General features: G+C 59.7%; 2 protein-coding genes across 3 annotated transcripts in view; one reads left to right on the top strand and one right to left on the bottom strand.

Moving 5' to 3' along the window:
* Nucleotides 1-544: 544 nt before the first annotated feature.
* Nucleotides 545-15,458, bottom strand: part of ACSF2 (acyl-CoA synthetase family member 2) — a 55,275-nt gene continuing 40,361 nt past the window's right edge. Inside the window, exons 11-16 of the mRNA XM_040640818.1 lie at nt 3,642-3,749; nt 2,253-2,404; nt 1,389-1,530; nt 1,191-1,301; nt 956-1,024; nt 545-688 (exon numbers count right to left, since the gene is read on the bottom strand). Coding sequence (XP_040496752.1) covers nt 638-688; nt 956-1,024; nt 1,191-1,301; nt 1,389-1,530; nt 2,253-2,404; nt 3,642-3,749 — 633 coding nt within the window. The 3' untranslated portion in view covers nt 545-637. The remainder of the gene's footprint in view (nt 689-955; nt 1,025-1,190; nt 1,302-1,388; nt 1,531-2,252; nt 2,405-3,641; nt 3,750-15,458) is intronic.
* Nucleotides 5,813-9,826, top strand: CHAD (chondroadherin). Of its 2 annotated transcripts, none has more exons than XM_040640817.1 (4): nt 5,813-6,649; nt 8,481-8,644; nt 8,910-9,055; nt 9,376-9,826. In XM_040640817.1, exons 1-3 carry the CDS (start codon nt 5,876-5,878, stop codon nt 9,049-9,051), a joined length of 1,080 nt encoding a protein of 359 aa, XP_040496751.1. In that variant the 5' UTR covers nt 5,813-5,875; the 3' UTR covers nt 9,052-9,055; nt 9,376-9,826. The 2 variants fall into 2 exon arrangements, with proteins under 2 accessions (XP_040496751.1, XP_040496750.1); XM_040640816.1 differs by having other exon boundaries at nt 9,283-9,826.

The following is a 15,458-nucleotide window of genomic DNA, read 5'->3' as shown; positions in this document are numbered from 1 at the left end:
GAATAGGATACTTTAAACGGGTGAATTGGATGGCATGTGCAATTTTATCTTAATAAAGCATTTATTTTTTTAAAGATTTTATTTATTTATTTATTTATTTATTAGAAAGAGAGAGAGCGCGCGCAAAAGTTGGGGGGAGGGGCAGAGAGAGAGGGAGAGCAGACTCCCTGCTGAGCAGGGAGCCCGGTGCGGGCTCAATCCCAGGACCCCAGATCATGACCTGAGCCCCAGATCATGACCTGAGCCGAAGGCAGATGCTTAACTGACTGAGCCACCCAGGCGCCCCAGCTTTTATTGTTTTAAAAGGAATACTTCTTGTTGGACTAATCTGACAACACTGTGAAAAACCAATGAGTATACCTTTAAAAAAAAAAACTGGGTTGGTATCTCAAAGGTATAGAATGAGGATTAAATTAAGTAGATAATGCAGCCAAAGTGCTTAGCATCATCGTGACAAGGAACGGGAGGTCTGAAAGTGCCTCCTCCCTTCTCCATCCCATAGCAGCTGCCAAGAGAGCACCCCAGCAAGAGCCCAACCAAAGAAAACAGAGAAGCTCTTTATGCCAAATCACAAAGACAGACGGGAATGTGGGGGAAGGGCGGAGAGGGCCTGGGAGGACCCCCCCCCATCCCTTATTCACAGGTTTAGATGTTGTTCCATCTGCTCTCGAAGTTTGAATTTCTGAATCTAGAGGAAAAAGAACAGTGAGAGCCAGGCTCGGGCCTCTGCCAGCAATGGTGACCAACTGGCTTGGTTTGCCTGAGACTGAGGAGTTTCTTAGGGTAAAACCAGGAAATTTGGGGACAAACAAGGATGAGCTACTTAGTCACCCTACTGCCAGCCTCTGGACGGCTCTTCTGCCAACCACTGAGGGAGGCATAGGTGGGGCCACCTAAGCCTTCTGGGAACCTAGGAGCCCAGGCCACCCTGCCCTTCTCTGGTCCCTTTACACACCTTTCCTGAGACGGTGAGGGGGTAGTTTGTGACAAACACGACATAGCGGGGAATCTTGAAGTGGGAGATCTGCAGACCAGAGGGAGATAAAGCGTGAGGCTGGGCGAGGTCATAGGTTTAGGGAGATGGGGTGCAGCTGAAGACTGGGACAGTGGGACCATGGGCTGGCTGGCTGGCAGGGAGAGAGGGTTGAAGAACAAAGCAACATCAGCTTGGGGCGGGTTGAGGCTCCCACCTTCCCTTTGCAGAAAGCCTTGATCTCCTCCTCCGTAGTCTTCTCCCCCTTCTTCAGGCGAATGCAGGCACAGATCTCCTCCCCCATCCGGTCATCCTTCACTCCGACCACCTTCCCGAGCCAGAGCCAGATGTTAGATGTTGCCATGCCCATCCCCGGTTCCTGCTCCTGGGGGCTCACCTGGGCTGGGTGCCTCACCTGCACTTCCTGCACCTGCGGGTGTGTGTGAAAGAAGTCCTCGAGCTCCGCGGGGTAGATGTTCTCACCGCCCCGGATGATCATATCCTTGGAGCGGCCCACGATCTTGCAGAAGCCCTGATCGTCCATCACGGCGATGTCTCTGCGAGGAAAGCCCAGGAATGGCCTCTCAGCTCTGCTTTCTCTGACTGGCTCGCTCCCTTATTCATCGAACATTTATTGAGCACCTACTGTGTGTCTCTACTGCTCTAGAGTCTGGGGGAACGTGGCATGAACAAGACATTCTGTATATATGCTTTTCATGGCAGGCTTTTTTTTTTTTTTTTTTTTTAATCATTCAGGTCTCAGTTCAAGCATGTCCACCTTATAGAGGCTTTCTCTGACGCCCCCCCCCAAATCTAAGAGAAGCGGCCCTTTCCACCACTGCCACTTTCCTTCCTCTGACCCTTTTTCACCGTCTTCGTGGTGTTTGGACATGTGGAAAGTAAGAGCAGGACCCTCCTCATCTTGCCTCCCCTCGGGCCGCCAGGGTCCAGAAGGGCGCCGGCACTGGGAGGTGCGCGGTAAGAACTCGTTTAGCGGACAGATGAGCGAGTCTTGGCTCACATTTTACAGACACCAGCGTAGAGCCCTGTCCTAGGCACTCTCGTCCATACTGCGTTTGAGCCTTCAGGGGCCCTGTGCAGAGGGCATGGTCGTCCCCATTTCACCCATGTTGGAAATTAAGTCTCGAAGGTGTGAAGGGGCCATCTTGACAAACACGTTCTCCCTCTTTTAGTTTAACGTTTCCAGCTCAGCCTCAGATCACCAACCCCCTCCCCACCCCAGCCCCAGCCTTTCCGCGGCCCCCAGCTGCCTCCTCACCCTGTCCGGTACCACTTGTCCTGTCCAATCGTCTCCTCGGTCTTCTGGGGCTCACCCCAGTAGCCCAGCATGACGCAGTACCCTCGGATGTACAGCTCCCCGGGCGTGTTCAGCTCGGCCAGCGTCCCCGTCTTCATGTTCACGATCTGGGCCTGGGACCGGGCAGCCTCAAGCTGGGGCCTCCTGCCCCCTCACCTCAGGATGGGGGGAGCCCTCGGGGACGGCTTTGCCTTCCCACCCCCTGGCTCTGCCCATCCCAATGCAGGGAAGGGAGACAAAGACTGGAGTGGATCCACCACCAGCCAGACACCTGAGCTGGGCTGGAAGAACGGCCCGGGCAAGGAGGCGCGGGGGAAGCGGAGGGAGTGGCAGCTGACGCCGAGGATGAGGCCTGGGGAGGGCCAGGCCAGTTGAAGGATTACAAACTGTGCAGAAGAGAAGGGAGTCTCCTCTTATTTCCCATTAAGCAGCAAGTAAAGAAGCCAAAGAGGTGGTGTGGCAGGGCCATGTGAACAGGAGGAGGCAGAGAGGCAGAGTCTGAGAGCCCTAGTAGAGAAAGGAGCCACAGCCAACGTGCAAGAAAAGCCTAGTCGGTGTGCCTCGGTGTGTGCCTCTGTGCAATGGGGAGAACTCCGCTCGCCCCTGTCTACCTTGCAGGTGGGCATCCCGGCGAGGGGCAGTGACACGGTCAGACACCTGGGAAGGGGCTCATGTCACTGCACACTCACTCCACGGAGCGGGGCAGGAGAGGTCTGCACCGGGATGGGTGAGCCTCCGGGGAAGGGCTGCGTGGGCAGCGACCGCAGAGGGGCCAAGGCACAAGAAGACAGGGGAACCAGGTGCAGGCTGGCGTCAAGCACCAGCGTTGGGGCAGGCAGGGAGCCACAGCGGGGAATTTCAGAGGGAGACATGCTCTGGGTCAGCCTTCCAGGTGCAAGGGGCCCTTGGAGGGACAGGCAGCTTGGGAAATGGAGTGTTTATGCCAAGCAAACAGAGGAGCTCTGCGGAAGGCGGGGCGGGGCAGGGGGAGGCGTATGGGAGAGAAAGAGCTGTGTAGGAAAAATCTCTGTGCTCTGGCTCCTCTTTGAGGCTGTCCTGGCTGCCCTGGGACAGACAGCAGGGCTTGGCAAAAACACACCTCAGACAGGAAGGGAGGCTGCGGAGTTCAGTGGGCGGCCGCTCACGGCCAATGCCCCAGCGCTTCCCTCTCAGGCCTCAGCCCACGGACAAAGCCCCAGGCCAGGCCCGAGGAGGACCTTGCTGCTGGGGGGTTCTCGGCACCTCAAGTGAGTGTATGGCTCTCTAATTGAAAGCAATAGACATCCCCAGGGAATGCACCCGAGTTGAGTGATAGGAGGTGGGGTCCGAAGGGCTGGGGCTGGGGCTCACCTCCGTGTGAGACATAATTCTGCCCACGCTTTCTGCCTTCTGCTCCACGGTGTCCTCGCTGAAGTTCATGAAGGTCACGGGACTGTTCTCAGTGGTTCCGTAAGCCACCTAGAGGATCGGGGAAGGGTGTTTGGAAGGAGCCCTGGGACTGCAGAGGGAAGGGCGAGCTACCCTGGGGGGATGGGAAGGAACCCAGGAGAAAGTGGGAGGTAGCTGAGTGGTGGGAAAAGAGGCGTATGGGCAGAGGTCGGGGTCCAGAGGCAGAAGCACTGGGGTGCTGAGCAGACTAGCTCAACTAGCAGGGGCCCCAGGTCTGAATTAAAATTGACAGCAGGGAAGCCATTCTTCCCTAGCCAGCTCTGTTTCCCTGCTTCCTGGAGCTGCCTCATGCCGGAGCCCGTGGTTCCCTGTGTTACCGATGCCCCAGCCTTCTCTCCCTCAGCCGCAGGCTGTCTTAGCACCCCCTTCCTGATTTCAGACCACAACATCCCCTGCCCCGCCCTTCCATACTGAAGGTCTCATAAACTTGATGAGAAAGCCAGCCCGCCTGGGCCCAGCTGGGAACTGCACGGATACAATCCACCCACCCACCCACCCAAAACCTGGGGTCAATGCTTGGCCTTGGGGTGGGTGATCCCCAAGCTTTGCAGAGTTTCCTGTAAATTTACTTGCATCAAAATTAAAACGTAGCCAAAGCAAGGGTTTAAAAGCCCGTGGCACCCTCACCACCCAACACTTCTAGTGGTTGGAACATCCCGAGCAACAGAAAACCAGAAGCCAGCCTTGGAGGAGCCTAAATACCACCATGGAACATTCTGAGCCAACTATGACCCCCCTCTAGAGGCAATGGGTGAAAATTGCTTAGGAGAGGGGCTAGCTACCCTGTATTCTAGGCGCCAGATCAGCAAAGACAACAGACCTTTGTCCATCCCCCACCCCCCTACTCCCAGTTTCCTCTGTGTTAGCTGGCGCGCTGCTGGGGTCTGACCCCGGCCCTCCCCCTCTCAAACACAGACAACAACCCCTACTGGGCAACCCAGAGCTCAGACCCTGCCTGCCTCCCCTCCCCTTTCCACAAGAATCCCGACACCCGTGGCTGGCAAGTGGACACACAGAGACCTGGTCAGCCGGGGCAGGGCTGCCCACAGGACCTGAGCTGTCCAGGGCTGGTCCCTGGTAGCCAGGACCTGAGCGCCCCCCCCCCGCCCCCCGCCCCCATAGTCCTGGGGCCACTGCCCAGGTGTGGCCTCTGCCAAGTACACCTTGGCGCCACTCTGGCCGCCACCCTGAGACACCCCTCAGGGGCCGGTCCTGACCACTGGGGGTGGGGATGAGGAGATGGAGATATTTTAGGGAGATGGTGCGACTGTGCTCCTTCAGTTGTCCCCACTGGGTGCCTGTGGTCTTCAGGTGTGTCTGCGAGTTCTGCGGGTGGCCCCCCGCTCCCCGCCCCTGGTCCCACATTTCTGGTTAGCCTTCAACCGTGGAAAAACGGGATAGGCGTGCAGGGGACAGAAACTCAAGCCCGGGGCTGGGAGCCCGAGAGCGGCCCCTGCGGCGGGGGAGGAGCGCCCATGTCCTTCGGGCTGGCGGGCTGTGCGGCCGGAAGGGGGAGCCCGCCGCCAGCGCGGCCCTCACGCTCGGCCGGCGCCGCACAACAGTGCCATTAAAGCGCCGCTGGCCGGCCGACCGCGGCGAGACTTGCGTCCGGCTGTCCGGCCCCGCTTCCTCCCTCCCCGGGGCCAGGGCGCCGCGCCGAGTGTGCATGGGCCGGGGGGAGGCATGGGGGCGCGAACTTGAGCAAACAAGTAAATTCGGGAACGCCTCCCTCTCCGGCGTAAACTCGGGGCTCTGGACGCGCCTGTACCCCCAGCCCCCAAAGGATGGGGAAAGGAGGTGGGGGGGGGTCGGGAGGGCAGCAGGATCTGAGCGCCGGGAGAAGGTGGTCCGGGGCTCGGGGACGAGGCTGGGGGGGGGGGTCACGGCCCCGGCCCCGCAGGGTAGCCAGCTGGGGGCAGGGCCCCGCCCCTCCCCGTCGAGGGCGGGGGCGCATCTCTGGGCGGGAGGTAGTTAAGCCCTGTGGCCTGGATGCTCCACGTAGGAGCTGGCTCCGGCTGCGGGCTGCGGTCAGGGCCACCGTATAAAGAAGGCGGGAGCCCGGCGTGCCGACGACTTGCCGCTGCCCGCGCCCCGCCGCCGCTGCCCCCCAGGCCCCGGCCCCAGGTGTCCCGGCCATGGCCCGTCCGCTGCTCTGGCTCAGCCTCGGCCTCCTGGCCGGCCTGTTGCCGGCCCTGGCCGCCTGCCCCCAGAACTGCCACTGCCACGGCGACCTGCAGCACGTCATCTGCGACAAGGTGGGGCTGCAGAAGATCCCCAAGGTGTCAGAGAAGACCAAGCTGCTCAACCTGCAGCGCAACAACTTCCCGGTGCTGGCCGCCAACTCGTTCCGGGCCATGCCGAACCTCGTGTCGCTGCACCTGCAGCACTGTCAGATCCGGGAGGTGGCCGCCGGCGCCTTCCGGGGCCTCAAGCAGCTCATCTACCTGTACCTGTCCCACAACGACATCCGGGTGCTGCGCGCCGGCGCCTTCGACGACCTGACCGAGCTCACCTACCTCTACCTGGACCACAACAAGGTGACCGAGCTGCCCCGGGGGCTGCTCTCCCCGCTCGTCAACCTCTTCATCCTGCAGCTCAACAACAACAAGCTCCGCGAGCTGCGCGCCGGGGCCTTCCAGGGCGCCAAGGACCTGCGCTGGCTCTACCTGTCCGAAAACGCGCTCACTTCGCTGCAGCCCGGCGCGCTGGACGACGTGGAGAACCTCGCCAAGTTCCACCTGGACAAGAACCAGCTGTCCAGCTACCCCGCGGCCACTCTCAGCAAGCTGCGGGTGGTGGAGGAGCTGAAGCTGTCCCACAACCCCCTGAAAAGCATTCCTGACGATGCCTTCCAGTCTTTCGGCAGGTACCTGGAGACCCTCTGGCTGGACAACACCAACCTGGAGAAGGTGAGCTGCTGGCGGCGAGCTCGCCCCGGGCTCCTCTTCTGCCTGGAGGCCCCTCGGACCCGGGGCGGCGGCTAGGCACCGTCCCTCCTCCCCTAAACCTGCTTCTGTCTCTCTGGCTGTCTCCAGGGTGAGGCGCTCTGCCACCTCTGTCCCTCGCCTTGCCACATTCCCCAGCCTACATCCTGCCCTGCTGTCCCTGCCTAGTCTCAGCCACTGCCCTCCGAGGATTCCTACTTACAGACGGAGCCGGGGCTGCCCTGGCCCCAGCGATGGCCTCTGGGAGGCATGTCCCGTGCTCCTGAACCCCCTGCTGTGGGCAGGAGCCCCCTCTTCCTGTTGGGCCTTCCATCCCTCCTCTGCTGTGTTTTTCCTGTCTCCAGTAAACCTACCACCCCATAAAGGAAGGTTTGTTTATTGAGAAGCTTTCCAGAGGAGCTGGGCGAATCAGGCCCACAAAGAGACCCTGTTCTTGGTGGGGGGTGTCCATGTGTGCTGAGGTGGGGTGGGGGGCTGCGGGGGGAGGGGAAAGCAAACAGCCGAGGAAGAAGACCTCCTCCATGTCCCCCAGAGGCCCTGGCAAATGTCCTCCCTCTTCCCCCGGCTCACATGCATCCACACCCCACTGCATTCCCAGGTCCATTTCAACGGAGTGGGGCCCAGGAACCAGCGGCTTCCGCAGGTTGCAGGGACGGCACCCGGGGGCTCTGTGAAGGTGCAAAGGCGAGAGCCCCATAGCACTGTCAGCCTTTGGTACAAGACTCCAGGTGTCTCCCCGCAGGGAAGACTAGCTGTGCCTCACTCTCCCCCAGACCACCGACTGCCCTTTGCCCACCTCGGTCACCGGACCCACCCCCTGGCTGCAGCATCGCTCAGTCCTTTCTGCCCTATAAGACCCAGGTGGGGCTGCCTGGGGTTAGGGCGGAATCCCTCCTCGGGACTGGAAAATCACTCTGGTACAGGGGCTTTGGCCAGGAGGTTTGGGCGGGGACCAGGGCAAGGTGTAGAAGAGCGTCATCAGAACAGTCTGGTTCCAGGGAACTCCACACCCCTCCCTGCACCACAGGCACGGGGATGAGGGCAGAACCGTACCTGGATGGCAGCCAACTTTTGGGGGGATGGAGCCCGCCCGTCTTCAGCCTCAGCCCCTCCAGAGATAAAGTCAGAGTTCCCTGTGGCCCACAAGTGCCAGAGTGGCCTTTTAGTGGGGAGTAGAGCAGGGCAGCAGGGACGGATCTGGGGCAGAGGGAGGCCAGGCAGGACTGTGATGCCTGGGCCAAAATGTGGGCACCAATAGAATGTTTCCTCTGGAGCCATCCAGCCGGGCCGAAGGCTCCGCCAAGGAGGCTCCACAAATAGCCTCTGGCAAGCAGGGACGGAGGGAGCAGTGAGGACAGTGCTGGGGGAAGTCCCAGGACCCTGGGGCTGCGGGGAGCCTGGGCCCATTGCCCATCCCGCCAAACACTGACCAGCTTCACCGGGTGCCAACTCGGGCTGCTGGAGCCAAACTCTGGCTGCCTCCCCGGTCCCAGTGTTTGTGCAGGGAGCGTGGTGCCAGGGAAGAGGAGGTGGGTGTGGTTCTGCCGCTACTGTTTACTCGCTAGTGTGACCCCCGGGCAAGAGACTTGACGCCCCCCTGCCCCGTCTGCATTTTGGAAATGCCAGCACCGATCTCAATAGGTGGTTGTACAGATCTGATGATCTGAGCCAACCTAGTCACTCGAGGAGCCACTGCTTATGTCCAGGGAAGGACCCTGCTCTCTGGGACCACAGCGCTGGGAGAGGCTGGACCCTGGGGGCTGGGGTGCTCACCCCTGTCCACCTCACCCCCCAGCTCTCGGACGGCGCCTTCCTGGGTGTGACCACACTGAAACACGTGCATCTGGAGAACAACCGCCTGAGCCAGCTACCCTCCAACTTCCCTTTTGACAACCTAGAGACCCTCACCCTCACCAACAACCCCTGGAAATGTACCTGCCAGCTCCGGGGACTTCGGAGGTGAGAACCCCCTCCCCCACTGCGGCCCCCAGAACCCGCTCTCATGGGATGGCCTGGAGACACACTGGCCCGGCATGGAGACATCTGGGCCCTAAGTCCTAGATCTACTCCCTAGCCGGTGTGGGAGCCTAGGAGTTTGTAACATGAAGATGACGGTTCTAGGCCATCCTAGAGACGAGTCCATACTGGTCCCCTGGCTCACTGTCCCCCCCATCCCCACACTCCCACATCTCTCCCCAAGCCCAGCGACTTTCTGTCTCTCTAGGTGGCTGGAAGCCAAGACTTCCCGCCCTGATGCCACTTGTGCCTCGCCTGCCAAGTTCAAAGGCCAGCATATCCGTGACACGGACGCCTTCCGCGGCTGCAAGTTCCCCACTAAGAGGTCCAAGAAAGCCGGCCGCCATTAAACAGGTGGGGGACGGGTGGGTAGGGCCCCCATTCCCTTCTCGGGGATTCTAGCCAGTGAGGAGGGTGTCCTCACAGAGGGGCATGCAGACCCTCCATTTGTGTGGGGAGAGGAGGGGAGGACCGGGGCTCCCCTCTAAAGGGGAACATGACGCTGCCCAGGACCCCCACCATTCTCTGCAAGCCTCGTCTGGGTTGTTGGACTCCTGATACCAAACTTTGCCTCACCACAGGTCCTGACCCAGCCGGTCCTGGTGACCGGCCTCTGCCTTCAGCTGGAGAAACTACTGACCTTCCCACCTCTGACCCCCACCTTCTCCCCACAGCCTCTGCTGGCTCACAGAGCTGTCCACATCTAGACACGTCCTGGCAGGGGGACTCGGGCGCTCCAGCACGAACCGAGCTCCGCCTGACGGTGAGAGCTCCATCACGCCTGGCCCTGCCACCACGGCTCCTCTCAGAGAAGCTGTTGCCAAGACCCCAAGTCCTTCAGAACCAGAACAGGGTGGCCATCAGGATGGCTACCCTTCCAGAATCCTCCTTCCCTCTGCTCCCTGGAGCTTGCCATTTGGAAACAAACATCAGATCCTTGCCCCACCCCTTGCTTCCAGAAAAAGTCTTGAGCCCATACCCCAACTCCGCCAGCCCCCCCCCCCCCCCCCCCCCGAACCTGCCAGGACACTCTAGCAGGACACTGGTGCTTTGCCTCATACCCTCCCAGGCTGCACTTCTTTCCCAGATTTTCATAAATATAAATTTATGTATGTGTAATATTTACTCCCCTGTCACCTATTTCTTTTTTTTTTTTTTTAGAGATTTTATTTATTTTTGCGAGAGGGAGCGATGGAGCATGCATGAGTGGGGGAGGGCAGAGGAGAAGCAGGCTCCTACTGAGCAGGGAGCCTGATGCGAGACTCTGGGATCATGACCTGAGCCGAAGGCAGATGCTTAACCAGGGAGCCACCCAGGCGCCTCCCCACCCCCCACCCCCGTCACCTATTTCTATGATTCGCCAGCTGCCATGAGGTCAGACTTGCTCACATCTGCTTTCTGAAATGAGGGCCAGCTGAGACAGTCTTCCTTGGAGATTTGGCCTGAGCTCATCCCCACCCCCACCAGTCTGTTCTCACCCCAGCCTGGATTGCCTCCTGCCCACAGCCCCAGCCCAGCCTCCTTCCACTCACCACCAGCTCCTTCATGTTCAGTTTGTCAATGATGGCTCGGATCAGCTCTGGGGTGCAGGGGACCCAGCAATCACACCTGAATCAGAGAGAGGACTGACACAGCTCCCCTTCTCCAGGCCCGGTACCCCTTCACCTACAGCTCCTTCTAGAGAAGAACATTCCCCTCTCACCTTGACCCTGGACTTACTCCTACCCCTGGCAGCTGGCCTCGGGCTGATGTCCAGAGACACTGAGGTTTGCCTCCTCCCACCCACTTTTCTTTTTTTTTTCTTTTTTTTTTTTAAAGATTTTTATTTATTTATTTGACAGAGAGAGAGAGCAGCCAGCGAGAGAGGGAACACAAGCAGGGGAGTGGGAGAGGAAGAAGCAGGCTCATAGAGGAGGAGCCTGACGGGGGCTCGAACCCGCCACGCCGGGATCACGCCCTGAGCCGAAGGCAGAGCGCTTTAACCGCTGTGAGTCCAGGCGCCCTCCACCCACTTTTCTACAGTGGTCTTGTCGTCCCCTAAATAAAAGACTGGGCACATATCTAGCTCACCAGGCCCATCCTGGCCTGGCCACCCTTGGCCCTACCCCACCTCCACGCAGGGCCGAGATGTCATAACTGGAGAAGTCTGGCTGGTTCAGAATGTCCACTAACATTGTGGGGTGCCATACAGGAAGGAGCCTCTGTGTAAGGTGGGGGGAGTCTCAAAATCAGGCTTGAAGGGGAAGGACTCCTCCACTCTCACCCATCCCACCCTGAACCTGCCGTAAGGGCCAAGGCTGCATAGGTGGGGAACAGGAAGGAGAAGCTCTTTGGAGGCAGGAACTGGTCCTCCCTGGGAGTCCCCCACTCCCCTGGTCTCCATTTCTCTGGGCTGAAGGGAGGAGACATCTCCAAAAGGGATCAGGGCGCAGAAGTGAGGAATAGGAGGGTCTCATCCCAGCCCCTGGGGGCTGCCCACGGATGCCCACCTCTCTTTGCTGATGGCCTCCAGAGCCTTCTTGCCATCAAAGGTCGGAGAAGCCAGGATGAGGGTGGCACCATGTATCAAGCACACCATCGTGCCCCCTACAGAGCCCAGGCAGTGGTACAAGGGGCTGGGCAGGACCATCCGCACTCCTCCGGCATCTGGAGATGGCGGGGAGCCGGTTCTATCCTGGAGCCCGAAGCCTTAGGAGCCAGTTTGTCAACCAGCAGGGAGCCCCCAGGCTGCAGGGCCTCGGCTACCCCCTACCTTCAGGCACAACCTCAGCCGATTCCCAATCAGGTTGGAGTTGACAATGTTGTAGTGGGAGGGTGCCCCTTGGGGCTGCCTGTAGTCCCCCTGATAAGACAAACAGGTGATGCTTGGCCTCCTGCTCCCCATCGCCTTCCCGCTCTGGGCCCGTGTGGGAGAGCCTCGAACAGGGCGTCAGGAGAGGCGGGACCGCTGTCCCGGATCCACTCGTTCTTCGAATACGTGCTCACAAAGCTTTAGCACGTGCCACTGCGGTGCCGGGTGCTAGGGTCCAGAGATGTGGAAGATAAGGTGTCTGTCCTTATGCCATCCGTCAAATGGCTCAGAGGACTCTGTGGCCCACCCACAGATTCCCACTCTGGGCCTTAGTTTCCTCATCTGCTAAATGAGGAGGCAGACCTATCAGCTCTGGCCTGTGGCGGCCCAGGGTGGCTGCCACTATGCTGAGGATGAGGAGACCAGGGGAGGGAGGCATGTGACAAGGACCCCAGTGGCCAGTGTCTTCCAGGGCAGAGAGGACAGCTAGGGCCGGCCCCAGGAGGAGAGTGTCCACTCCGGACCTCCTTGGTCATCTCCTCAGTCTCGGACAAGAGTCACAGGGGTGGGCAGGGGAGTATGCCAGCCTGGGCTTGGGGCCTGAGACTTCCACCTACCGAGGTGAACTGGATGTTGACGGGGTCATGGCAGGACAGGAACTGCTGGGTGTACCGGGCCGGGCCAGATGCTGCTTTTTGCTTCCGGTGGCCACCACCTCATCCAGGAGCAGGGTCCCGGCAGGGTGGTCCACTGAGATAAGCGTGGTCAGGTCTGGGAGCCTGGGGGTAGGGAGGGCGCGAGTCAGAGCCTAGGGAGACATGAGCCTCACCCCTGGGAGTGCGGGGCCAGGGAGCCACACCATGCACCCCCCCAAGGTGGACACCCTCACCTCTGACTCTTTAAGGCCCCTGGCTGGGCCTTTTCCAGCTCCGGACAGATCTGCTTCAAGATGTTGTAGTACTGCTGGCTCCGAATTGCTTGGGAAAACCAGGGCCTTGCAGCCCACCTGTGGAGCCGCCCCGGCATGGTCAGCAGGGAGCTCCAGGCACACGTGCCATTTCAGCACCCGCACCAGCCTCGGTCTGACCAACCACCCTCTCCTCCCACGCACAGACCCAAGGAAAGACAGACTCTGGGTGTCCTCCACCTACTGCCCACTCCCCCTACATCCCTCCTTTGGCGGGTGTCGGGGCCCTCCTAGGAGCAGGTCCTACCTTCTTGAGGGCATACTCCAGCTCCATAGCCTGATAGGCGGGGTTCACGACACCTAGTGGAGAGGCGAGGATGTCAGTCAGTGTCTTGGCTCGACCCGGTCCCTCTCGCTGCTCCGTTCTCAGGAAGCCCAGAACACCGTGAGTCAGAGGCAGTGCCTACACTTCCGGGCCTCCGGGTGGGCTTCAGAAGAGCACTACCCTCCGGTGGTTTGGGGGCCGAGGAGCTGGGGTCTCCCCGGAATGGGGCACCCCAGACACCCCAGCTGTGTCGCCACGAGCCCCTGCTCAGAGATGATACCGTCTGCGCGGTGGCAAGCTGCATGAGTACCCACGGGTAGGAGTTGGGGCCCCACATGCCCAGCCGGTCGCCCTTCCGAGACCGATACTCAGGAGCCAGAAGCAGCTTTGTCCACCTGGTGTAAACACACAGGGCACGAGGGGTGAGCTGGCGAGCAGGAAGGGGCCGTGACTCCCACCTCAGCCCTTGGCCCAGGGATTCCCATCAGAACCCTCTGGGAATGAGAGACAGGCAGATTCCCCCGGTCTCAGTGGGCCTGGGGCTACGCTAGACTAACACGCATCCCGGGAAGCGGTGCAGATGACATCAGGTGAGGTGGCCCCTTCTGCCTCAGCCCTGTCCCCTGCTCCTGCCATCCCTGGGGTCCTTGGGCAGCCCCAGCCCCGCCCCCAGCCAGCTGCGGCCTGCAGCTCCGCCCAGCCAGCCATGCGCAGCCTGGGGGGCCCCACGCCCACTTCGGGGTTCAAGATCAGGACGCCACCTCCTCCTTGAGCTGGGCAAAGGTCAGCCGGATGTTTTCCTGGGGGACGACCAAGGCCTCTCTGTCGGGGACCCTCTGTGCTGTGGCTTCCAGGCACTGCCCCACGGTCTTGTGGATAAGACTATGTTTTGTGAGGCCCTGGACGTAGCTGAGGCCGCCAATGGGCAGGGGAACGGTGTTATCCGCCTCTCTGGAACTGTGGGGAGACAGGGTTGTGTGGAGATGGGCCCACTGCGCCGGGCCAGGCCTCTCTGGCACCCCGGCTGGCAGCTGGCGGGGAGGTACAACATGGGAGGGGCTGCTTCGAAGACTGCGTGCCCTGCCCTGCCCCAGGAACCAGGACCCAAAGAAGGCTCAGTTATTCTGTAACTCTCAAACTACTCAACCCCCCCCAAAACAAACAAACAAACAAAAAACCCTATTAATTATTTTTTAAACAAAAACAGAAAAGGCCCCCAGAAGGAAAAGTATCACACGGTCAGCTTAGGCCTGCACGTGGTTGCTGGACCCTCCGGGTGACGGGGGCTGGGCTTCTGCTGAGGCTCGAGCCGGGTGCAGGGTGGGGGTGAAGTTGAGTGTCAGACCCTGTTCTCATTGGAGACGAGAGTGACCTGGGCCAAGGGCCAATGCTGACCATTCAGTGCTTCAGCTGCCGTGCTAGGAAAGACCATGTGTATCTTCCGTGGACTACTGCTGGGTCATTCTGGGAGAACTTCAGGGGAAGAACAAGGTATGCAGGGCAGGGGAGCAAAACTGGGTTCCCCGTAAGGGCGAGCCCACTGCCATCTTGAGGGAGGGCGGTCACGAGGCAGGCTGACAGGAGGCTGCTGGGACTGGCTGCTGCTTTGCACCAGGGAGACAAGGATGAGTCCCACAGTGGGAACACCCGCTGTAGCTCTGTGGGGAGTGGGTGAGCACCAGGCTGGGATCGGGGACCGGGTGGGGGTCTGAAGTCTCACCCCGGGATATGCTGCTGGCTGGGTGGGCACTGCTGCAGACACCTTTGGTGTCCCATGTCACTCCACTAGGAGCATCTCTGGTTTTTCTTTTTTTTTTTTTAAGATTTTATTTATTTATGTGACAGAGAGACAGCCAGCGAGAGAGGGAACACAGCAGGGGAGTGGGAGAGGAAGAAGCAGGCTCCCAGCGGAGGAGCCCGATGTGGGACGATCCCGGAACTCCGGATCACGCCCTGAGCCAAAGGAGACGCTTGACTGCGCTACCCAGGTGCCCCCGCATCTCTGGTTTCTGCTACTGGGATGGTTCCTTGGGATTCTGTCTGCTCGGGCTTTGATTCCCTTCTGCAGCTGGACAGAGCTGGGAGGCGTCTGTACCTTCTCAGAGGTCCTGGTGGGTACCGCCTTGCTGCCCTGGCTGTGACTTCCTAACACACTCTATTCCAGCTTCTCTTCCAGTCTCTTTCTCCTCACTTCTGCTTCCTAGCACTACAAGCCATCTACAGTCCTTGTTCTCGGGAATCCAAGTAAAGACACCAGGATTTCTCTTCTCTAGGCCTCAGCTTCTCCACCTATGAAGTGTTTGAGGACTGGATCCACTGATTATTCTCAGGTGAAAGGGGATATTATCTAAATGACCTGGTTAATCTTTTTCTTCTTTTTTAAATCTTTTTTTTTTTTTTTTAATTTGTCAGAGAGAAAGAGTGAGCACAAGCAGGAGGAGTGGCAGGTAGAGGAAGAAGTAGGCTCCTGCTCAGCAAGAAGCCTGACGTGGCCTCTAATCCCAGGACTCTGGGATCATGACCTGAGCTGAAGGCAGATGCTTAACCAACTGAGCCACCCAGGCGTCCCTCTTTTTTTTTTTTTTTTTTTTTTTAATAGGCTTCACGCCTGGGGTGGAGCCGAGGTGGGAGCTTGAACTCATGACCCTGAGATCAAGACCTGAGCTGAGATCAAGAGTTGGGCACTTAACTGGAGCCACCCAGGTGCCCCGACCTGGTTAATCTTTTTAAAGGG

This window comes from Ursus maritimus, unplaced genomic scaffold (assembly GCF_017311325.1).
Source record: "Ursus maritimus isolate PB19 unplaced genomic scaffold, ASM1731132v1 scaffold_24, whole genome shotgun sequence".
NCBI lineage: Eukaryota > Metazoa > Chordata > Mammalia > Carnivora > Ursidae > Ursus > Ursus maritimus.
The sequence above is the reverse complement of the archived record's forward strand: the minus strand, read 5'-3'. Positions and strand labels throughout refer to the sequence as shown.

Coding starts and splice junctions, on each gene's coding strand:
- CHAD (XM_040640817.1), top strand. CDS start 5,876: ATGGCCCGTCCGCTGCTCTGGCTCAGCCTCGGCCTCCTGGCCGGCCTG. Junction 6,650..8,480: donor ACAACACCAACCTGGAGAAG/GTGAGCTGCTGG, acceptor CTCACCCCCCAG/CTCTCGGACGGCGCCTTCCT. Junction 8,645..8,909: donor CAGCTCCGGGGACTTCGGAG/GTGAGAACCCCC, acceptor CTGTCTCTCTAG/GTGGCTGGAAGCCAAGACTT.